The sequence below is a fragment of the Monopterus albus genome, unplaced genomic scaffold, assembly GCF_001952655.1.
Source record: "Monopterus albus unplaced genomic scaffold, M_albus_1.0 scaffold18.1, whole genome shotgun sequence".
NCBI classification, from domain to species: domain Eukaryota; kingdom Metazoa; phylum Chordata; class Actinopteri; order Synbranchiformes; family Synbranchidae; genus Monopterus; species Monopterus albus.
Window position 1 is genome coordinate 7,699,293 of NW_018127898.1, and position 23,467 is coordinate 7,722,759.

Below are 23,467 nucleotides of genomic sequence, written 5' to 3' on the forward strand. Positions count from 1 at the left end.
GTAAAGTCCCCCCCCCCCTCCCCCCAAAAAAAATCTAGCTTTAACATAATTTCTAAATATTTTACAGTGCCAAAATTCAGCCTTAAAATATTCAACAAATTTATGCTCCAAATCATTTGACTTTCAGGTCAGTTGGATGTTGTCCATGATCTTCATGCAGATATAATTAACCTGCTGCAGCTTTTGAACCATGAAATGCTGCAGAGGTTCAGTTGGTGTTTTCAGTTTTGCAATATTTATAGTGTTTTCCATCATCAGCTCTTTTTGAGGCTACCTGAAATCATCTCTTCAAGCACAGTTTTTTTTTAATGTACACATACATACATAGCTCATATTTTCACTTTCCATATATGTTTTAGTTCTGATTTAATGCACCAAAACAGATGTCAGACTACAAGTGCTGGTGCACATACACCTAATAAGGGAATTATGTTAAGCGCTGACCTCATCAGCTCCAGACACACTTTGGTGGGTCTAAAAAACGTAATAATAATAATCACCTTTGTTTGGCCAAGTATGTTACACACAAGGAATTTGTTTACAGTACAGAACCAAGGCAGCCATCTGCGGCACCAACTCACACCACTGGCTCTGACCATTGGGGGCAACTTGGGGGTTCATTGTCTTGCCCAAGGTCACTTCCACATGTGGACTGCAGACACCGAGATTCAAACCTCCAACCCTCCGGTTGGGAGATGACCACTCTACCCACTGAATCACAGTCGCCCCCAATATTTCTATTTAAATATTGACTTGTGATATGTGTTCAGAATACAAAAAAACTGTGATGTGGTTCAAACTTGTGGAAAACATGTTTTGTCTGATTTTAAAACTTCTACGAGTACCTTAAGTTGGATTCTGGGGACATTGAGATTTAAGTTTTTATATAGAGTTAGCAGCTTGTAGCTATTGTTTTCACAGTAAAAAAACAGACAGTGGAAAATATTTTACAACATTTTAATGAGATGACAATAAGGCATTAAAGCCCAGTCTCTGTCTGCTCCCAGGTTTCAATGGTAGAAGGAGTGGCCTGGTGCTATCAGTACCTTTGCTGGTCATCAATATGACATCAAAAGCCCACTCAACACATCAGCGCTGCTGGCTTGGTTCCCCACATGGATACAGAATATGGCCTGGGCTACTGTGGGTTCTGTTCATAGGTATCAGCCCAAGATCATGGGCCCAGGAGGGCGCCCAGCCTCAGTCCATCAAAATCGAGGGCGACATCACCTTGGGTGGATTGTTTCCAGTGCATGCTCGAGGGCCCGCTGGGGTACCTTGTGGCGAGATCAAGAGAGAAAAGGGGATCCATCGACTGGAAGCCATGCTGTATGCCTTGGACCAGATCAACAGTGACCCAGACCTGCTGCCTAACATCACCCTGGGAGCTCGGATCCTGGACACCTGCTCTAGAGACACCTACGCCCTGGAGCAATCGCTTACTTTTGTCCAGGCGCTCATTCAGAAGGATACCTCAGATGTGCGCTGCTCCAATGGAGAGCCTCCAATCATACCCAAACCAGAGAGGGTGGTTGGGGTAATCGGGGCATCTGGCAGCTCGGTGTCGATCATGGTGGCAAATGTGCTCAGACTGTTTGCGGTGAGATTTCTTTTACACCTTGTATTGATTTAACAGTTTCTCTTTTCAGTATATAAAGTGAGGTGAACCCAAATGAAATCCATTATTCTTCACTGATTTCTCTTTTTCAGTATAATCACAAAGAAAATAGGGGCACATGAGTTAGAATGGTGGTTTTCAAGGGGTTCATGATCTGAAGAGTCCCAAGATGAACTATTGGATACTTTCACCTCTTCAGGCCATTAATATCCTTAAAGTACTTTTTTGCTGTTGTAACAACATACCTTCAGCACATAGTCATTCTGATATAATTCATAAGTCATTTAAAATGCTGAATAGTTTAAATGAATTACTTTTGAATTACTATTTGGGTACACTTCACAGGTGTGTGGATCCATTGCCACTGGTGTCATCTAGTCAGACCCTTTTGACATTTTTTGTGCTGTTCTGACACTGTATAAACTAAACGTACATATAAAGAGTATTTGTATTAATTTTAAATGGTGAGTTGGAGACCTATTCCTAATAATGCCATTTATTTTATATCATTCAATATTTTAGTGGTTTTGCTGTGATATTAATCATTATAAAAACACAGTTGCAATGCTTATTCAGTTCCCATGAACATAAAAATGCATGTATCTTAAAAATACAGGTTTGTTTAGTGTTTAGTAATGTTAGAATTGCCTCAACAGTTTCTGTCACTTCCTGATGCTGAGACAATTTCAACAGGACTACTTGTGTTACTGATACAGCAAGTTAATTGGTACAGATGCTTCTAAGTGAAACATTTGATTTGCCCTGGTGACAGTGACATGGACTCCTTTGGACACTGATATCATTTGTCATTCAATAAACCTGTCAGTCTACAACCATGGTAGAAGTGTTTAGATCTGGAGAGAGTTTATTCCCTGAAACACAGGGGATATCCACAGAATTTGATCTTGATAGGGTTAACACAAAGCAGAAAATTTAAGCTGAATGCAGCCATCAAAATTAAATTAAATATATTGTAACCTTTTTTCTAGTCTTTTGATTGCTTTCTCCCTCTGTGCTTAATGTAATTTGACTAAAACCCATTTAATCCTTCCAGATTATCTGTGAAATTGTTCTATCGCTCTTCTCCCTTCACTACCCCTTGTGTCTACCTTTCTCTCCTCCTCCCCTCCAGAGGGCCCAACACTAAGCCATGGGGGAGCGCCATTAGCAGGGTTAGCAGGGTCAAGGTTGAAACTGTCAACATAAACTCTATCTTTAAAGATGTAGCACACCATTAATTAATCTTTTCATCCATTTTTCCAAACAAATGCCTTTTCAGCTGCGAGTCCTACCATCTGTATTTCACTGTAGTTGGGTATATCCTCAGCATAATCATCTCTGGGCAGATTGCAGTATGAAGTTGCTTCCATTCTGAGAATTACTGAGATCACAGGCTGTTCGAGACAAACTCTCTCTAGTATAGTCCAGTTTTGGGATTATGATGCACTACAATTTGTTAGTATTAATGTGGAATGCCTCCATTTAGACGCTGTTATGGTTTGGTCTATGAGTAAATGGAGTGTCATCCTCTGACATGGCTCACTGCCTCTTCCTATCACTCTTTTAACTTGTGGATTCACTACCAGCCTAATAATGAGCTTTGCTCATGTTTTACACTTGACCTGAATCTTTCATCACAATTGACCCATCCATGTGTCTCAGATCCCCCAGATCAGTTATGCTTCCACTGCCCCGGAGCTGAGCGACAACAGCCGCTATGAGTTCTTCTCTCGTGTGGTGCCCCCTGATTCCTACCAGGCCCAGGCCATGCTGGACATTGTCAAAGCCATGGGCTGGAACTACGTTTCCACACTGGCCTCAGAGGGCAACTATGGAGAAAGCGGCGTTGATGCCTTCCTCCAGATATCCAGAGAAGCAGGTTGTGTGTCTGGCTGTATGAATGTGAATTCAGTGCTCTGACAGTAAGGGATTACTCATTCATAGTGTGTTGTTTTCACCCATTAAAAAACAAAGACAGAAAGCCCTTTAATATATCAGGACTAACAGAGCAAACAGATGTTATCACCTCATATGGGCTTAAAAGCTCAATGCTGTTCCTCTGGTTCAGAATTCATATAAATAAATTATATATACTGTAAATCAATAACTAACAATGCTGGACAGTTCACTGCTGTACCAGCATGTTGTTTTAGTCACATTGATGGTGCTGTTGTTCCACCACTTTGGCCCAGACTGAAGCATGAAGCTAACATTTGTGATTCTGAGTGAGAGAGAGCTCAATAAATATTAGATGAGTTGCTCGTGAACTTAGGTACAGGCATGTGCAAACATGCAAGTCAAATTTTTAACTTCTCCAGTGCTTGGGATTTAGGACTAAATAAACTATGATGGTGAACAACCATGAAGAAACATTGCATCTGTCAGTGTTAGTATTGCCACTGTGATTAGCATGCTGACGTTAGCACAAAGCTGCCAGCATAACTATAGGCTCTTAGTTTTGAAATTAATTGTTATTACTCAATATAATAACTTACTATATGTGATTCTCAGAATTAGGTCTGATGCCCTTTGTCTACACTAACATGACTAAGATCCTACATGCTAGTGGCTTTGTGAGGCTGTACTTAGGCACAGCGGCACTTTAACCAAAATGCTAATGTCAGCAGGCTAACACAGCATTAGGTTTGGAGGTATTTGGTCATACTGTATATCACTACATGAAAATTCAGAGGATCACTATTCATCATGAAGGAGAATATGAATGCCTCCATTACTACAGCATATATTCCTTTAGTAATCTATCAAATACATTTTAAGGCTTCAGATATGATCTTGATTATTATGTTATGTTGTTATGCAGTGAGGGATAAAACAGGAATGTCCAGTAGTGCAAACATATTTCCCATGTTTCTGACACAGGAGGGCTATGTATTGCACAGTCAATAAAGATTCCCAGAGAGCCCAGACCAGGGGAGTTTGATAAAATCATCAAGAGATTGATGGAGACCTCTAACGCTCGTGGTGTCATCATCTTTGCCAACGAGGATGACATCAAGTGAGTCAAGCTTTGCTGCATCCCATATTAAACACAGAAACTCAGCCATATGATAAAATGTGCACAAGAGTACTTTTGTTAAATTACATTTTCAAGTTCCCTGTTTGATAATCACTGGCCACTAACAGAGGAGAAAAGTAGAAAGTGTATAATGAAGTACAATCTGCCCTCTTTCAGACGGGTGTTGCAGGCTGCCAGAAAGGCCAACCTTACGGGGCACTTTCTGTTTGTTGGCTCCGATAGCTGGGGGGCCAAAAACTCTGCAATTGAGGACCAGGAGGAGGTGGCTGAGGGAGCTGTCACCATCCTTCCAAAAAGAGCCTCTATTGATGGTAGGGCCAGAATCAATAAGAATATTACCTACATGTGAGCCAAACAAACTGGATGCAATATGTACAATAGTCTGTGACATACTGTATGATGCAGATGGGGTCTAATCCCAGTAACAGAAATGAATGACTGTTGTGATTAACCATCAGTGCAATAACTACTGAGTAATTAGAGTCATAGCCATATTTCACTGTTCAAAATGATCATCAACCCCCCCCCCCCCCACCTCCACCTCAAAACTTTTAACAAAATATGAATACTGATAAACTACTACCGTACATCAATCAGAATGCTATATTTCAATGGATGCATGACATCAAAAGTGAACTTTGTGGTTTGTGAAATGATTTAGGGTTCGACCAGTACTTCACTTCACGGTCTCTAGAAAACAACAGAAGAAACATCTGGTTTGCAGAATTCTGGGAGGACGACTTCAAGTGCAAACTAACCCGCCCTGGTGTAAAATATGAACCTGATAGAAGAAAATGTACAGGTATGATCCAGGGAGGGGGGTTAGTGAACTTTTTTTGTGTCATCATCATCATCTAGTGTGACACCTTTGTTGTCTGCCAGGTGAAGAAAGAATCAGTCGAGACTCGCAGTATGAACAGGAGGGCAAAGTGCAGTTTGTAATCGATGCTGTATATGCCATGGCCCACGCCTTACACAGCATGCACATGGATCTGTGCCCTGGCTCCACGAGTGTCTGTGAGAAGATGGACCCTGTGGAAGGACGGGTCCTCCTTCAATACATTCGCTCTGTCAGTTTCAATGGTGAGCGTTTGACTTTCAGTCTGTGTTTTCTCACCATTCTCATTTCTTTGAAATAACTTAGGAAGAAACCTTGAAAGATTCATGTTGCTTCTCCATGGATGCTCTTCATTACCAGAGAGGATTCATAAAAGAGCCAAAAAAAGTTTGGCAAAAGAGAGGCCAGCTTGAAGATAGAAGCACTGAGATGTTTCTGTTAACGTATCTAGCTACAGACCATTTTTTCAAAAAATATCACCTCCCTAGGGCTGCCTCTTCACTCTTCTATATACACATCACTCCTGCTTTTCATCCTTGTCTTTCATAAAAAAAGTCAGATTTTTTTTAAAAGTGTTTTTTGAAAGCATCCTATTTACTGCTTTCCTCTTGCTGAATGACCTTGTCTTGGAAGGAGGATTTTTTGATCGAGCGCCTGCAGGGACCTGAGAGGAACATTCAATCACGTTAGGGCAACAGAGTGCACTGAAAGACTGTAAATGTGGAGCCTTCACTAAAGAGCATCTTGCACTCAGCTTTCATAAGACTGGAAAGACAGCAAATGCAAGCTGTATTTAATGGTGTTTGGGTGTTTTTTTCTGCAACTAAAAATGGGGGTGCATTTCTCCACCTTAGAGAGTGTGAATTCCTTGTCTCCGCTGACTCAGTTTTTTGCTTTTTTTTGACAGTGCACTGGTAATTAAAACTCTGTCTTCATCAAACAGGCAGTGCAGGAACTGGAGTAATGTTCAATGAGAATGGAGATGCTCCTGGGCACTATGACATCTTCCAGTACCAACTCTATAATGTCAGCAATCCTGGCTACAAGGTTATAGGCCAATGGACAAACCACCTCAGACTCAATGTAAATATATTTATTTTTTGTATATTTGAATACAACTTGAACTACTACTACTACTACTACTACTAATAGGTTAAAATATTGAAAAATACACATATTTGCTTTCTTGACGACTGATAAATGACAAGATGGATACTAGGATAACCATCTATCTAGAGCCAGCAGCTGGTTAGTTTAGCTTAGCATCAAATCTAGAAAGAGATGAAAACAACTAGCTTGGGTGTGTTCAAAGGTAAGAAAATCTGTCTACCAAAACCCAAAAGCTTACCATTTAGCATGTTATAGCTTATTTTTTGTTTACAAAAATGTATGCATAAAAGGTTCGGCTGTGGTTTTTATGGATGGTTATGTACCAGACTATTTCCTGGCTGGGTAGGGTAACTTTCTGGAATTATCAAGAACCAGTCTAACCTTTATCTTGTTTCTGGTTGTTAGTCTATGCCAAGATAAGCTAAGCTAGTTCTAGCCACATAGTTATCATATGGACATTATAGTGGTCTATCAATCTTTTTGGGTAGCCCAATTCTTGGTGGGAAAGCAAATGTAAAGTCTATTTTCCAGTGTCAAACAAATAGTCTGGCACATTACCCTCTGTAAAACTGAAACATTTATGCTCTAGTTGTTGTATGGATTAAACAAACAAACTTTTAACATGCTAACTGGGGAGTTTTAGAGGTGCTAGCAAATGTTAGCATTCTTCCTTGTTTCCAGTTTTTACTGTATGTTAAGCTTACGCCAAGTGCCTGCTGTCTCTCGCTTCATACTGTAGTATGCATACACGTATGTAAATGATTTCAGTCTTCTCCACTAACTCGCATCAAAAAAGCAAATAAGTCTTTCCCAAAATTTTTAATTCCAGAAAACTCATTGATGTAGAATGTTTCTTGTTCTCAAACTGTGGTTCCTCTAATGGAAGACAGTTTCTACCCTTTTACAGAGTCTTAGTGCTTTTATACTCAAAGTAAAGTAAGGCAATCCTTGTGTGTTTGTACATCCATGCTAGCCAGAGGAGATGCAGTGGTCAGGTGGTGACCATAAGATCCCTGAGTCGGTGTGCAGCTTTCCTTGCAAGCCCGGTGAGAGGAAAAAGATGGTGAACGGTGTCCCCTGCTGCTGGCACTGTGAGCTCTGTGATGGCTACCAGTATGTGCTGGATGAGTTCACCTGCGACATGTGCCCCTTTGACATGAGGCCCTTAAAGAATCACACGGGCTGCCGACCCACACCCATTATCAAGCTGGAGTGGAGCTCTCCTTGGGCCATCATTCCCGTATTCTTCGCCATCCTAGGTATCCTGGCCACCACTGGAGTCATTGTTACCTTCATCCGCTTCAATGACACGCCCATTGTCCGGGCTTCTGGCAGAGAGCTCAGCTATGTGTTGCTGACAGGCATCTTCCTCATCTACCTCATCACCTTCCTCATGATAGCTGAGCCCAGTGTGGCAGTGTGTTCTTTACGCAGGCTACTGCTGGGGCTCGGCATGTGCATCAGCTATGCTGCCATGCTCACAAAGACCAACCGGATCTACCGCATCTTCGAACAGGGGAAGAAGTCAGTCACACCTCCTAAGTTCATCAGCCCCACATCTCAGCTGATTATCACCTTTATACTCATCTCTGTGCAGGTAAGCGCTTGAATCTTCTTTCACACATATCACCTGGATCCTTAGCAGCATTCTAATACTTTACTCTCTGCAGTTACTTGGTCTCTTCATCTGGTTTGGTGTGATTCCACCACACACCATCATCGACTATGAGGAGCTGAAGCCTCCAAACCCAGAGCTCGCCCGTGGACTGCTCAAGTGCGACATATCTGACCTGTCCCTCATCTTATGTCTGAGCTACAGTATTGTACTGATGATCACTTGTACAGTGTATGCAATCAAGAGCAGAGGAGTTCCTGAGACCTTCAATGAGGCCAAGCCCATTGGCTTTACCATGTACACAACATGCATCATCTGGCTGGCCTTTGTGCCCATCTTCTTTGGCACAGCACAGTCAACTGAGAAGGTAGAAAACTGAACATTTTTACAGGCTTTACTGGTTCTTTTACTGGGATTGAACTCTAGAACCTTTAAAATGGCTATAAAGTGCAATTGCAACTCAGCTTGTTCATTGTTCTGTAGCTGTCAAGTTAGTGTTTACTTCCACTGTAGAACAGCACCTTCAGTGTCTCGATCTAGTGCTGTCATGCTTAAGGCAATATAATCTCAAGGTTAAGTAAGTGTTCTTTTCTCAGTCTGAAGTTAATTATTTGGATCATGTGATATCAGCTGCTGGAGTGGCTATGGATCTGGGGAAGATCCAGGATGTTGCAGAGTGGTGCAGTGCAGTGCTCAGTCAATCAATCAGGTGTGGGATATGACTTGTGAGGAAGCTCTTGTAGTGCTAAAGCAAACATTAGTTTCTGCTCCAGTGGTGGGATATGCAGATTTTTACAAAGCCTTTCTTCCTGGAAATTGATGCTTTGGGGTTGGGTGCTGTTTGGTCATAGGAACGTGAGGGACAGTGGCGACCAGTGGTATACAACAGTCATGGTCTTTGCCCTTTGGAGCTTAATGTGGAAAATTACAGTCAGTGTTTCCCACAGCCTACTTGTGGCAGCAGGCTAAAGCTAAAAGTGAAGATTTCATAAATTTATTATTACTAATTTTTTCAATTAAATCCAGTAATTTTATAGTGCCAGCTGGACATGTAATCTATTGCACAGGCAGTGAATAAGTGATATGGGCCGCCTGTTGGTGAGCATTTGTTTATGTGCTGCTCTGCTTGTTGTGCAGCATGTTAAATGCTGTTAGGTTGAGATAATGCTGTTTACCTGGACATGAGTACATTATGTGGGTTGACGGGGAAAAAAATGAAACAAAGTTACTTGTGAATGCTGAATGTACTGCTACACTGCATCTTGTGTAGCAAATTACACTGTGCATATGTGTGTTTCTGCCTAGAAGGAGAAATTAGATAAAGAAACTTGTTTGTTTATCTGAAGATAGATGACAGTTCACAGACGTTTCCCATCCAGTTTGATTGAGGCTGAAAATATCTGCCAGGAAGAATTTATTTAAAATTTTCATTTTCAAATTCAAACACAATGTGTGCAAAAAGTGAAGGGGTTTGAATGCTTAAATAATGGGCTAGTTACAAGACACACTAAGAGTAAGAGAGAAAATGAATCCCTTGGATGAAATCTGAGGCTTTTTGCCTGTCATTTCATATTTGCTTCCTGCTGTACTCACAGGACACCCTCCTCCACTGTACTCAGTTTAATTTAGTGTGTGGTCTTTGTACTTTCTACCATCACAAAGGATGAGAAAATTGGGGGAATATTTTAGAGATTCACTTAGACTAATAGAGAGCTGTATTATGAATCGGTCAGGCTCAAACAATTAAAGCTTGAGGTGCCTTCAAAGTCTTTTTACCTCCTCTGAATGGAAATGCAGTGAATTACAAAAAGGGATGGAGGGTAAAAAACGAGGTCAGATGAGCTGAGGGACCCCTCATAGACCAATTCAGCCATTTCATTCAATTAATCATCTTTTAGAAAAAGAGCTAAACATAGATTAACTTTTGTCTGGCTTGGGAAAATAATGACTGTCATCCTGCCATCATATGTATGTGATTTACCTTTCTGTATTTACATATGGAAGAAACATTCACGGAATCCAAGCCAGTCTTTCTGATCGCCTCGAGCCAAAGGCATAAACGCTATTCACTTTACTCATAAATCACCCAGTTCCTTTTAGAAATAGCGAGGTCAGTGAGAGGGGCTGATAAAAGGCATGATGATAAAGCTGATGAGATAACCAGGATGTGCAGCTGCTGAGGATAGTTTGAGATTCTGATTTATTCATGGTACAAACATCTTTTATTTATTGGACATATGGCTTGATACATTCATGACCTGTACAGTTTGTCTGGAATAATGACTCTGTAATTTATTGGTGATAGATCAAATCAAATCAAATGTTATTTGTATAGCGCCAACTCACAACAAAAGTCATCTCAGGACACTTTACAAAGTAAGGGCTAGACCTTACTGTTATCAATATTATTACATAGGGAAAACCCAACAAATCCCCCTTGAGCAAGCACTTGGCGACAGTGGAGAGGAAAAACTCCCTTTAACGGAAGAAACCTTCGACAGACCCCGGCTCTTGGTGGGCGGCCTTCTGCCTCAACTGGTTGGGGTGAGTGGATAGAGGAGAGACAAAAGAAGAAAAGCAACAAGACACAACAATCAAACACTGATCAGGTCGATGTGGCTGGTGACTGCTCCTCAGAGACGTAGAGCTCACAGAAGTCATTTCTCATGATTGCTGTTGGATTTGCAATAGTAGGACTAGTCATGGTCAAAGCTCATAAACAGAGCCTCCTTTCCTGACTACATACAGTATACCAGGCTGTCAACCATTCATCGGGGGGGAAACACAGTCTCCTGTGCTGTGATATGGAAATCATACAGCACTGTGGCAACTTATAGGATATTACATACATGTTTCATGCTTAACACACACATGAAGAATCATGATCGATCACAAGAAATACATTTTACATGAATTGATAATGTGTTTATATTTTTTTCTGACCTGCTGCATCTCTGTCACAGATGTTCATCCAGACCACCACCCTGACAGTGTCCATGAGCTTGAGCGCCACAGTGTCCCTGTGCATGCTCTACGTCCCCAAGGTCTATGTCATCATCTTCCACCCAGAGCAGAACGTCCAGAAGAGAAAGCGTAGCTTCAGAGCTGTCGTACAGGCAGCCACTGTGTCCACACGCCTATCCCAGAAGTCCAATGACAAACATAACGGAGAGTCCAAGGGCGAGATGGACAGATCTCAGTGAAATATCACAAATGAAACTCCCATGTTTCCATCACCTAGTATCACAAGGCAATACAGTGATAGCTGAGGATCCAAAATTATAGGGGAAAAAAAAATCAGCATTTAATTTTAACCTGGATTGTCTCTTTAAATAGGAAATGTGGACTGAAATGCCAGCAATACATTGCTGGATGTTGTTTCTTCTCATGCTTATTTAGATTTCTCAGAGCTACTAAACCTAGAACAAAGCACAAAAACAAACAAATGTACATTTACACATGGACTGGGATGGTGTTGCACCATCCTGAAAGAACTGCAAGCAAAATTGTATTAATATTTGTAACAACACCCACATTTTCCTCTTATAACTGACAAGGAGGTACCGTTATTAACTCAGCGTGGAAAATGCTGTTCATGAAAAAAAAAAATGTTAAGCTTAAGTGGTGACCTCTGCCCTAAGGGAAGAGCTCAGGGCTGATGAAATGCTACCGTTTACTGGATCCAAAAAACACTGCATGTATTGTTTTATGAGCACATGACTTTTTTGAAATACTGTTTGCATGGGATGTTGTGATTATTTTTTCTGATTGCACTGGAAGGAAGTAGCAGTTAAAAATGCCCAGTTACTATTTCTAAAAGGCCCTGGGAAGGTGCAAATAACCGCTAAACTATGAGGCTCAGAGGTCAGTTTATATGGCACCATGTCAAAATAACAGACAAGTTACTGTCATGTTAAGAAAGCTTCACTCTGTAAGCTTTATTTGATTTTGTGCCATGAAAAGCTTCTACACTACAAGAAAACATTACACTTCATTTACCATGAGCTAACTCTGAGAATGAACAGGAGTCCCTTGTCTGCACTGTACTTCTTGTTAGTTAATCACAACGTCCAACTCAGGTTTAGTGTTCTTCTTCAGGATTATTACGCTCTGTACTGGCACGGCCGTTTCACTACAAATTAATTCAGTCTGTGCAGTCACTATGTGCAGTGCATTTTTTCTCACTGTGAAAAAAGGCTGCAAGGTTCATGCCCTCATGTGAAAAGCATTATACTGCCCTCTATAGGAGAGCACAACTCAAGTCAAGTGTTTGTCATATGCACAGTGAGGAAATGTTTCCCTGTACAATGAAATTCTTACTTTGCAGTCTGCATGAATGCCACACAATATAAATGAAATGTAAAGTAGATATGTAGGTGACACAAAAGCTAAATCACAAAGTCTAAGGCATTTTAAAACAGCCAATGAAGGAAGCATAATGAAAAATACAAGAACATAATGTAGTGAAGAGAGAGTGTATGCTACATGGGAGTTGTGTGTGCAAATACTCAGCAGTGAGTGTGCAATTATGCATGTGCAAAATGAGTATGTAAACAGTACAGATGGAATTACATGAGGTAGATCCTGAGTCAGCTGTTTAGAACTCTGATGGCAGAGGGAAAGAAGGTTTTTCAGTCTAGAAGTCCTGCATTTCACACTCCTGTAACTCCGGCCCAAGGGTAGAAGTGTGAACAGTCCATGCTCGGGGTGGGTGGAGTTTTTGAGGATGGAGGCAGCTTTCCTATGCACTCTGCAATGCTTGGTGCTCTGCAGAGAGGGCCCATGGCAGTAGTGTTGCCATATCAGATAGTGATACAGCCGGTCAGGATGCCCTTGACGATGCAGCTGCTTTTAGCCTAGCATGGAGCCCTCCACTCTTGCGTCTCTGTCTCCGGTGTGCTTTCCTGGTGTCGGCTTGCTCACTCGAGCTCCGTGTTTCAGGACCTTCCTGGCGGTGGCGCACAATGAACTGTAGCTCCAGTGGTATGAAGCCATCAAATTCCAAAAGGCTGAGCTGGCGATATCCAGCAGTGCACAAATGTCATACACTGCAGAAACAGCGAAAAACACACACAAAAAAGAAGAAAAAGCTGGCATTCGGAAGCGGAACGGTCAAACGTCAGCCACAGAGGGCACCACGTTTATGTGAAATGAAGGAATGATTTGTGGACCCCACAGAAGCATTAATTAAAAAAAAGTTTATTGTTTGAGTTGGTTTTAGCAGGAGTTTTAAAACACACACACACACACACAGAGTACAGCAGGTTCTCACTAAAAGCTCAGCACCTATCACCGTAGTTCCAACTTTCCATCAGAAAGAAAGTCTGGTTTGGTGCTGAGCGACAAACGCTGTGAATCTGCACCGATGTGCTACTTCACAAGCAGCATCCTAACCTTTGACCTGACATCTGGGGAAGGAGATGTTCAAAATTCACTGCAGGAAGTCGTCTATAGTCACACAATTTGCAACCTTGGGTGGAGGCCTGGTGACATTTCTCCTTTTAGCTTTCATCAGTAGGCGAACCTCTGATAAAGGAGACTGGAGTGGAGCATTCAGTTAAGGACTACGGCAGTCACATTTCCACTGTAGGTTTTCTGTCCACACGTTTTGATGTGGATATTTCCTCACAGACTTTTATTTAATTCATCACTATGCTTTGACACATAGATATTGTTTTGATGTGGACATTTCCTCATCACTATGCTTTGACACATAGATATGCCCACTAATGTCATAACATTTACTGAACAGCAGCTACTAGCAGCCAACTTTGAGAAGTCCTAGAGGTCCTGAATAAACAAGGAGACCTTGAATTAAGATGATTTTATCTGCTAAAAAAGTCTTAAAAGGCTTAATTACAGCACTGCTGCATTGCACAATGAATGATCTGAGCTAATAAGTCCAGACAAAGCCGAGATGGATAATAAACGCTTCTACCACCAATCGTTAATTTAATGCTTAAGTAATTCAAATCAAGAAACACCTATTTGACACGTGACAGAAAAAAAGGATACAGGCTGGATAAATTTAGTTCGTCCTCCCAGTCCATCATAACCAGTTTTCACCTGCAAAGAGAAGCATTTTCTTTCATCAAACCAATAAAAGTACAATTTGCATTTTAAATTAAAGACTCTGTGCAAGTGGCTGCATTGTACATACAACTCCAGGCTTCCCCTGAGGGTCCAACATGCTACCCAACGTCTTCTTTCTGAAGAGGAGGGAATTCCTCAGCAAAGGATCGATGGCTCTATCCTCATCTCGAGGCTGAGATATGGGAAAAAAATAATAATCAATTAATGACATGTATATGGAATGTCAGACTGGATCTTGATATGTGGCTTTTACAAACCTACTTTGGTTGAAGACAAACTTCTCTCATTCTGTTTGGACATAGTTCTGAAAATAAAGCATTTCACATAAATTTTATCACGCAAACACAATATAAAGTCATGTTATGCAACACATGGCTCACATCTAGCTGACCTCAGCTTCTTTAGAACAAATTAACATACACACACACATTCTCACAATGAGCTGCATAAACCGTACAGTGGAGGGTCAAGTCGCATCTTCTTGGTTGGGCACAGCGCTGGTTTCTTGGCCACGATGTCTGGTGTACCGATGTCATACGTCACATTGAGATCAATGTCCTTGCCGTCTGCAGGGTGGTGGAGGTGAGGCTGCTTCAGCTCCACTGGCGCCGGGCTGACAGGCAGGCAGAAAAGCCTCATCAGTAAACACACATGGCTTATCTTTTTATGAAAATGTATCAACGTGTGAGGAGACGCCAGGCCAGCAGCTAGATGGCACACACCTTTCAAAGACAAGCCGACTGAGAGCTTCGTTCGTCCGTGTCGGTGTACTCAGAGTCTTTTGTAGAAACTCCACCTTCTTTTTCAGGCTCTGTGGAAAGATGTGCGTGCAGTAATTACAACTATGGATTTCTCTGATATCAAAAGTCAAAATACATTTGTTTGAACTGCCTTACAGTGATCTCTTTGTCAGCATTGGCCAAATCGTTCTGGACAGACTTCATGTCCTCTTTGGTCTGATTCACCTCGATAGTGGCCTTTTGTAACTAAAATGACAAAAAATACTTCAGAGTTTTCACGTTCATGACTCGGCTCCTCTGGCTGTGGATTTGTGACACACATATAAAGCTACCTTGTTGTTTGAGGACAGCACTTCTCGCTTCAGCTTCTCACACATGTCATTTGAAGACTTGAGGCTTCCTTTTAGATTATCATACTCTCTGAAAAAGAATGGGAAAGGTAAATATATGATGACAAAAATCTATAAATCTACAAATTCTGTAGTGTAAAATGATCTGCCAGTTACAGTATGTTCACATTAAACTGGTTAAATATGTAAACAGATCTTTTTCTCTCTGTTCTAGACCTCTGTCCAGACTAAGCAGCACTATTTTAACCCCAAAACAGAGCTTTTCCAAAATCATGTTCAGGGTGGATATATGTGAAAACAATGGCTTGATGCTTCAGTAGTGCTACATTTTACATAGTTTCTTCCAAAACAAAGCTGTAAGCCAGGCCACTACATTTTACATTGTTTCTTCCAAAACAAAGCTGTAAGCCGGCCAACACAAGGTCGAGGATTGTGTGGTATTAAACTTAAGACCATCTTTAGTTTCCACAAACGTTGTCTGTGATCGTTCATTTCAAATGCCAATATAACACGACATATTGTGCTTAACTGGATTTTATACATGGTCAGTTGTTCAGAACAACTCTATGTCAAATCTGGCAGCATTAAAACACAGTACCAGTGCCCCATAGAGTGGCAGGACACTGAATAGAGGTATAATGAGCTGACACTCAGCTGTGTGTGTAAATTCACACACATTCAACTTAAGAAGACATCAAACTTCTTCTATGGTCATACATTTTAAATGTTTACATTATATAGCTGATCATACATCACAGCTGTGGTTTTTAACCTGTGTTTGTATCAATTTAATCAGATGACATTCCTCCACAGTCAAATAATAATTTGCTCAGTGGGCTGTCTGTCCCATTTCTTACCAGATGTTGCCTCTGAGGCACAGTTTAGCTTTTTTGCCAACTGAACACAGAGGAAAAGGAAAGGCTGTTATGTTGTTCAGCCATTTCACCAGGGACACAGGGCTTTATAAAAATGACTTGAAAACATGGATGCTAACAAAATATTGAAATTTTAAAACTCAGATAGCTTATTGTGTCGACGTAGTCTCAGATATGGGATCCTTACTTTTTTAGAGAGATGCAGTAGATGGACAGCTGCTCCACAGCAGCCTGGCTGATGCCCATATCGGTGATCATGGACTCTACCTCTGTTCTCTGACCCTGTAACAGTATGTCCAGGCTGGGACCCAGCAAGCAGTGTGCACAGCATGAGTACAATTTTAGTTTAGGATGCAAGAAGAAACAGTACTGTACTGCACAGAGCTGAAAAATGTCATACTAAACTACTTATTGTTGATCACTAGGATGGATGGTCCTATTACTACTGAAATATATTGTAGACTTACATAATATTTTTACTGAACTTATCTGACATTTGTCACATTTGTAGTATAATCACTAATGTGACTTTTAAAACATGGCCCTGGTTAGAAGCCTAAATATGACAGTATTTATATGACTGCAGATACCATTCAAATGTTTTCAGTTTGGTCCTGAGTCTGTAGACTTCATCCTTGGTAGCTTGAACTTCATTCTGTTGTATCTCCAGGTACATCATCTGTTTCTGTCAGAGGTCAAAACATTGTATAAATATTTATATAAAAAATTTTCAAAAAAACAACAACATTTTTTCAAACTTTATACACCAATTGATTTTCAGATTTCAAACAATATGTGATTTGATTTTTGTAGAATTTGACAGTGGTTAAAGCAAAGCAACATTTCTTCCAATACTGCAAGATGTGTTACAACAACAACAACAAAAGAAGTCTATGATTTTCTAGTGGTTTTTGGCGTTTTACGTCCCAGCGCTTCTTTAAATTTGACACAAACATCCATTTGGATTCAAGGATTAACTGATAAGATTTTGAGATTCTGGTGGTCAAAGGTCAAGGTCACAGTAACCTCATGTCTGTCACATTCCTGTGAATCTTACTAGTTGTCAGAGGCATATAAACCACAGTGGTAAAACTAGTTTTTTGTTTTTTAAATTTGAGTGCAGTATTGCTAAAATTTATAAAGCTCGCTTATAAATCCAAGAAACTTTGATCAGTGCAATCCAAATCTCACCTGCCAACTTAGATATGACTGTAGATAACATCATATTAATGACAGAAATGATGTACCAAAATAAATACAAATAACTTTCATGCAGCTCAGTCCAAACTTTACATTTGCAAAAATTGGTGACAATTAAATCATATTTGAGACTAATAATATGAGTTTGTAGAAAAAAAAACTGATCTAAACAATGACCAGACAGAGTGACTTACTCTAAGAGCAGCGCAGAGTGTCTCCTTTTTTGTCATCTCTTTCTGCACATTGTCCAAGTCCCTCCTCTGCTTGTCCACAGTGCCCTTTAAATCGTCCACCTGCTTCTGTTTGTCCCGGCAGTCTTTCTCTACAAATTGATCAGTGATGAACCAGTGCTGCCTACTTTTAACAATCAAGTTTCACCATTACCACAACATAGCTGCATTTGTTACCTTTCAAGCTTAAAAGGACCTTTGTGCGATCCAGTTCATTCTAAGAAAGTGAGAAACAGACACAACAAAAACATGACACTAAATCCAGGCCACACAGTTTAATGGCAAGTAAGACTATATGTGGCATCAGTCCTAGCATAAGATTTCTTAGGCACAAACAGTTACAAGGAAGTTTTTGACTGGCTCAACTCTTCTCCATCAATGCCTTTGTAAATACATCAAAACCAACACTGACAAATTATTTAGATGCTGTACGTTTGGTACCTGCAAGGTTCCCGGGTCCGCTGTGCCTCCCCCATCTTCGCCAATGTCAAAGTACAGCTTGCTGATAATGTGTCTGGTGCTGACCTACACAAAGAGCCCAACAGTGTTTAGGAGGACTTGATTCCTCTGTTTTATGAGGTTTAGTCTGGGTTAGCAGCTATTTGGTGGTGCTTCATTGTCTAAATTGACTGTACCTGTTTCCTACACTGGGGACAGGTTTTTGTGGGGGCTGTCTGAAACCACTGGAGAAGGCTGGAAAGAGAGGAGAAATGGGTTAGCTAACCTTTAAAATGTGTCAGAAAGCCATGTGCTGTTGACGATTTGACTGTCTGTATCTGGTTACCACGCATTGTGGAAAGTGTGTCCGCAGTGGATGGCAGCAACATCTGCGGAGTGATCGAAGAAATCCGAGCAAATTGTACAATATGCTCGGAAAGGCATCTTACTATGAAAAGGGAAAAATCCGGATTAAATAAACCACATAGCATATAAATACACTCTCTCAATGTTACACTATCTTAAAGCATACATATGTACGTGTATGCAATGTGTAACGTTACATAACATTTCCCAGCTAATGTTAGCTAACACGTTACTAGCCTTTAACCTGAATATTTAGCGGTGCTAACATTAGGTCCCTTATCAACACACTTACCAAAAACACTTTATGTCACTGCATAATCCTTCGCAATAAAATCAAGCATCCCTAATTCTATACGTAATATCTCATTTTAAGGCAGTTATTGTGACACTAGCAGCCTGAATCTCGCCAGCCAGCACAGACATAGACATAGCGCTTAATCCATCGCTGTTGTTTCCCGGCTGTACGTTCAAACGTAAGATCCCGCCCCCTGAGCTGCGTTCAGGTACTCCTGATAAAAACGGTCAAGTGTAATTACTCCAGACCCCCATCTCTTATTTTACAAAAGATTGTAACACTTTTTGCTATGATTAAGTGTTCCAAAAGTGAAAAAAGCTTTTGTTTAAAACGAACAATATTTTAATCACAGGAGCTAAGGATCTAACAAATTTATTACCACTCATTTGCTGTACATTCATTCACATGCATACCCACTGTGAGGGTATACATGAATGATAAACATTGATGATGACAATGATTACAAATATTTCATTTTTTAAAACGCTAAATAAATATTTTTGAAATTAATTGATGACGCATTTTCAAACCAAAGAGAACTGGTGTTCCCGGTTTTCTGTTGTGCCTTATAGATTAATAAAGAAATCCCCGTATTTCAACCTGTTAGTGATGTCCAAAGTGCTATGAATGCACCATTAGAATTAACCCTAGAGAAATGCACAAAATACGTATTACAGTATGCAACATAGAGCTACCACACTGATTCAAAATGATTTTTCCAATATTTTAAAAAATGTTATTCTGATGAAAGTGGCCGTTTTACATCTATAGAGCCGTTTTCTTACATAGAACTTCATATCCCACAATTCCTACATCCGCACCCGATAAGGGCACGTTGACTAGCAAGAGGAAGTAGGTTCTTCTGTTTTGTCCATGTTTGTTAGTTAGCTATAGTAAAGTAACAAGCAAGCTGTGGGGACCAAAGATCAAATGCAGACAGCTCTGGAAATGAAAGGTAACTCTTTGGAAACAATTTAGTGAGTCGCGAAAGTTCTGTGTAAGAATAAAATTAGCGAATCCAGATCCAGCTAGCTTTAAATGCTGTTGACTATTTGCTCAAGGTTGCAATAAAAGTAGCCTTAGAAGTTGTAACTTACCATGTTAGATAACAGAGGGTGTGAAAAAATGACTTACGTAAAGAAGGAGGATGTAAACACGAAGGCCAAAGGTTACACTCTCATAAGTGTCTCACTTTGTTTTCAAGTTTTAGTTTCACACTAGCCATTGTGACAGTGAGTTTTAGCCCTGAAGCTTTTCTGAAAATGAAAAGGGCTAAATCCAGACCATAATATTTTAATGATGCAGTCGACTGTAGCAATGCCATTATAATAGCACATAATTTCCAGCTTGATCTTTAGTCATAGCCTCAGTCATGAATCTTTTGACCTATGGTCCCATACAGTAGCTCTCTCTCTGTCTGTCCTGCCAGGTGTGTGTCCTTGCTATCAGTAGCAGTGATGGATGGAGAAGCCCCAAAGGCGGGTGTGTCATGGGACAGTGGTACTCTGGCTGCTGTCGATCGCCTTCGCATAGAGAGAGCGGACAGTCCCACACCAGGTCTGGTGGAGGGAACTGAGCCAGGTGAGGCTGGTCCATTCTTTCTGTAGATTGTCACATGGCAGTCAGACAGGCCTACAGTGTGTCTTAAGTCTGCTATAAATGTTGACAGTTTTAACAATTTTCAAAGGGTCAACTCTGTGAGAGGACTGGAAAAGATGTGAGCTCCTGCTCGCAAGCGCTTGAGACCTTTAGCTACAACATCCATTAAAAAGCCACCATTTTCACTCTGATTCTTATTTCAGAGACTCTCGTTTCGCTTGGATAAGTGAAGGAAGGAATGTAATTTTATTTGAGCATTATGCCATCTAATGGCCCACCCTTTATGGGATTACTGTAGACGAGCATAATGTTTACAGAACACCAGTGTCCCTTGTACAAAACATTGCCTCTAGTTGGGCTGGTCATGCATAGTCCTTGGATAAGTAAAGAGCCACTGTCTTGAATCCCAAGTAATAACTCTTCTGACTGTCAGTCATATAGGCCTACAGTGTCATTTAAAAACTTAAGTAACTTGCCTGTCAGTGATACATTATTAAATCTTTACATATTTCCTCACGAGGCATCCAGAAATGAAGACACTACACTGCAAAATGTAAGCCCTAATTGCTGCTTGAATCAACCCCATTTCAGAGAGAGAGAGAGAGAGAGAGAGAGAGAGAGAGAGAGAGAAAGAAATGTAAGTGAATTTTAATGGGTGTATTGTTATACTATGATAAAAACATGTTTAAAGTATGACAGAGAAAAATCCCTCGTGAACAGTGCACCATGAGTAGACTACATGGTTGCAAGGCAGTATCTGAGCACAACACCCAGTATGACTTTATGAAGTTGTGAAGAAAAGTTTTTAAATTAAAAAGTTCCCCATTTAACATTGCGCACTGCATCTGTGTGAGACAGCATGAATGTGCACATTCTGTCTGGGTAAAGAAATGCTGAACATAGGATCAGCGTCATTTGTATTTTGTAATCTGTATGCCACTTAGTTGACTGTCTCAGGGCAATGCTCTTGCTCTCAATGCTCTCACATTACCAGACAGTAACAACAGTAATAATCTCTATACATTTATATGATCAAAACTTAGTTCTTTTCCACAAACAATAATAATACAGATATCTGCTGACTCAAGTGTGGAAGAAGATTTTGAATAGTTTTCTAGCCTGTCTGCAGCAACTCACATCTGTCACTTTCACCTTAAACAATCTGGTACTGACTGGAGAAATGATGTAACTTTTCCTGGAGTTGCTCTTCCCAGTCTGGAGATAAACAGGACACTTTTGCTTTTTCCTGACTGACTCATTATGAGACTTGTCTTATTCTTCCCCAATGTTTTCCTTCTCTAAATTAGATAAGCTGTGACTGGAGTCTGTTCATTTCCATATTTGTGGCTGGAAACCATAGCCAAGAATAGGACTCTGCTTGTTTGTCACTAATAAACTCTTTATTGATAAACCAAATCAAACATCTGTTGGCTGATTATAGACTGAGGATAAAGGATAAAATCCTATCTGGCACATTGATGTAGAATGGAATTGGCAATCTCTGTATCATTTGCAAGCTTTTCAGCCACCGTTATGGCTAACAGTAGCCTCGTCTGGGACTGTCTCATCTGTTGCGTGGTAGTCTGTCCTGGATGGTTCCCATAGAAAAGTTCAGGAAAACAACCGTGTGCTACTCTTCAGCAGAGGTGGCGAAGTTACCCAAATGTGTAAATGGGTAACAAACTAAAGGAAAAACCTGTGTGAATGACTGAGTCAGATGACAATGTCCCCATCCATAAGGCATGAGGTCTCACCAAATTGTTTGCTGAGTATGAACATGATGAATCATATGCTACGGCCTTCACACTCGCCTATGGGAGATTTTGGACCAACATGTTAGACAGCATCTCCACCACCATCATCATCAAAACACCAGGGAATACTGTATCTTTTGGAAGAATGGTGTTCATCCCTTCAGCACAGTCCAGAGACTTGTAGAGGCAATGCCAAGTTGCACTGAAGCTATTCTGGTGGCCTGACACCTTACTGAGACATTTTATGTTGGTTTGTCTTTTTATTTGTCACCCATCTGTATATTTGCCAAAACAACCATTTAGTCTTCCTTCTTGAAGTATTTTTTCTTGTAAAGATAAAAGTACTGTATAAAAACACTTCTGATAATCCTGTTGAGGACTGTCTCAAGCTCAGTGGATGAGATGGTCCTGAATCTCCTAGGCCAACAACTAAAACAGCCTCCCTTACACTTTGTTTTATAGGGCTTCTTATTCATTCCTTACACATCCATGCATTATACTGACAAATATTTGATGATCATTTATCCCTACTTTAATCCAGGTGCTGGCCAGAAGAGTGCTATGTTCGTCCATGTACAGTCATTTGAAGATCTGACTGCAGAGGCTGTGGAAGAGGCTCGGAGGAAGGCTGAACTGGAAAAATCAGAAGGAGAGTGCTCAGAGGAGCTCAAGGTCCTGGTGACGGAGAAAACCCTAGAGGAGCGATGCAACCACAACATTTCAACAGAGAGCAGGTCTAAGGAGGAAGATGTGTCCAGTGAGGAGTGGAGGAGCCACAGAAAACATGTGTTTGTGCTGAGCGAAGCTGGAAAACCGATCTACACCCGCTACGGCACAGAGGAGGCTCTGTCCAGCACTATGGGGGTGATGATGGCCCTCGTATCTTTTGTTGAGGCTAAGAAGAACATCATCCGCTCCATTCATGCAGGTCAGAATAATGTGAAGAACTAAATGGGTCAAGTGTGCGTTTATGAAATGCTGAGTGTGATCTCTGTTAACATGTTTTGCTTCAGATGGCTGTAATGTGGTTTTCCTCACCAAGAGCCCACTGGTCCTTGTGGGCGTGTCTCAGAGCTGTCAGTCAGACAGGGAGCTGCTGCGGGAGCTGCACTACATCTACTACCAGATCGTCAGTCTGCTCACCCTCACCCAGCTCAACCACATCTTTCAGCTCAAGCAGAACTATGACCTGCGCCGTCTTCTTGCTGGCTCTGAGTATCTCACAGACAACCTGCTGCATCGGCTAGACCGAGACCCTGCCCTGCTGCTCAGCGCGGTTACCCGCCCGCCTCTCGCCAGCCTCGCCCGC

General features: G+C 41.0%; 3 protein-coding genes across 3 annotated transcripts in view; 2 read left to right on the forward strand and 1 right to left on the reverse strand.

The window, feature by feature from the left end:
* grm6b (glutamate receptor, metabotropic 6b) overlaps window positions 1–12,543 on the forward strand; it is a 13,237-nt gene extending 694 nt beyond the window's left edge. The window contains exons 2-11 of the mRNA XM_020592637.1: window positions 1,008–1,600; window positions 3,281–3,497; window positions 4,499–4,634; window positions 4,812–4,966; window positions 5,317–5,457; window positions 5,538–5,738; window positions 6,437–6,576; window positions 7,577–8,200; window positions 8,274–8,585; window positions 11,182–12,543. Of these exons, the coding sequence (XP_020448293.1) occupies window positions 1,008–1,600; window positions 3,281–3,497; window positions 4,499–4,634; window positions 4,812–4,966; window positions 5,317–5,457; window positions 5,538–5,738; window positions 6,437–6,576; window positions 7,577–8,200; window positions 8,274–8,585; window positions 11,182–11,421 (2,759 nt within the window). The 3' untranslated portion in view covers window positions 11,422–12,543. The remainder of the gene's footprint in view (window positions 1–1,007; window positions 1,601–3,280; window positions 3,498–4,498; window positions 4,635–4,811; window positions 4,967–5,316; window positions 5,458–5,537; window positions 5,739–6,436; window positions 6,577–7,576; window positions 8,201–8,273; window positions 8,586–11,181) is intronic.
* An 861-nt stretch (window positions 12,544–13,404) lies between these two features.
* Window positions 13,405–18,966, reverse strand: traip (TRAF-interacting protein). The gene is made up of 16 exons (XM_020592976.1): window positions 18,803–18,966; window positions 18,491–18,592; window positions 18,342–18,399; window positions 18,148–18,231; window positions 17,884–17,923; window positions 17,671–17,798; window positions 16,867–16,961; window positions 16,464–16,577; window positions 15,384–15,471; window positions 15,208–15,297; window positions 15,034–15,122; window positions 14,769–14,924; window positions 14,573–14,615; window positions 14,379–14,483; window positions 14,234–14,284; window positions 13,405–13,757 (listed from the first exon to the last, which is right to left on the reverse strand). The coding sequence occupies exons 2-16, from the start codon at window positions 18,586–18,588 to the stop codon at window positions 13,650–13,652; spliced, it is 1,347 nt and encodes a 448-aa protein (XP_020448632.1). The 5' UTR covers window positions 18,589–18,592; window positions 18,803–18,966; the 3' UTR covers window positions 13,405–13,649.
* A 616-nt stretch (window positions 18,967–19,582) lies between these two features.
* mon1a (MON1 secretory trafficking family member A) overlaps window positions 19,583–23,467 on the forward strand; it is a 7,208-nt gene continuing 3,323 nt past the window's right edge. The window contains exons 1-4 of the mRNA XM_020592636.1: window positions 19,583–19,760; window positions 20,235–20,386; window positions 22,700–23,086; window positions 23,172–23,458. Coding sequence (XP_020448292.1) covers window positions 20,263–20,386; window positions 22,700–23,086; window positions 23,172–23,458 — 798 coding nt within the window. The 5' untranslated portion in view covers window positions 19,583–19,760; window positions 20,235–20,262. The remainder of the gene's footprint in view (window positions 19,761–20,234; window positions 20,387–22,699; window positions 23,087–23,171; window positions 23,459–23,467) is intronic.

Bases quoted from the DNA above. Each gene is read 5' to 3' on its own strand.
- traip (XM_020592976.1), bottom strand. From the start codon at position 18,588: ATGCCTTTCCGAGCATATTGTACAATTTGCTCGGATTTCTTCGATCAC. The intron at 15,472-16,463 runs GTAAGGATCCCA...ATTCTTTTTCAG, and splicing joins TACTGCATCTCTCTAAAAAA to AGAGTATGATAATCTAAAAG. The intron at 14,285-14,378 runs GTATGTACAATG...TTCTCTTTGCAG, and splicing joins CTCAGGGGAAGCCTGGAGTT to GTGAAAACTGGTTATGATGG.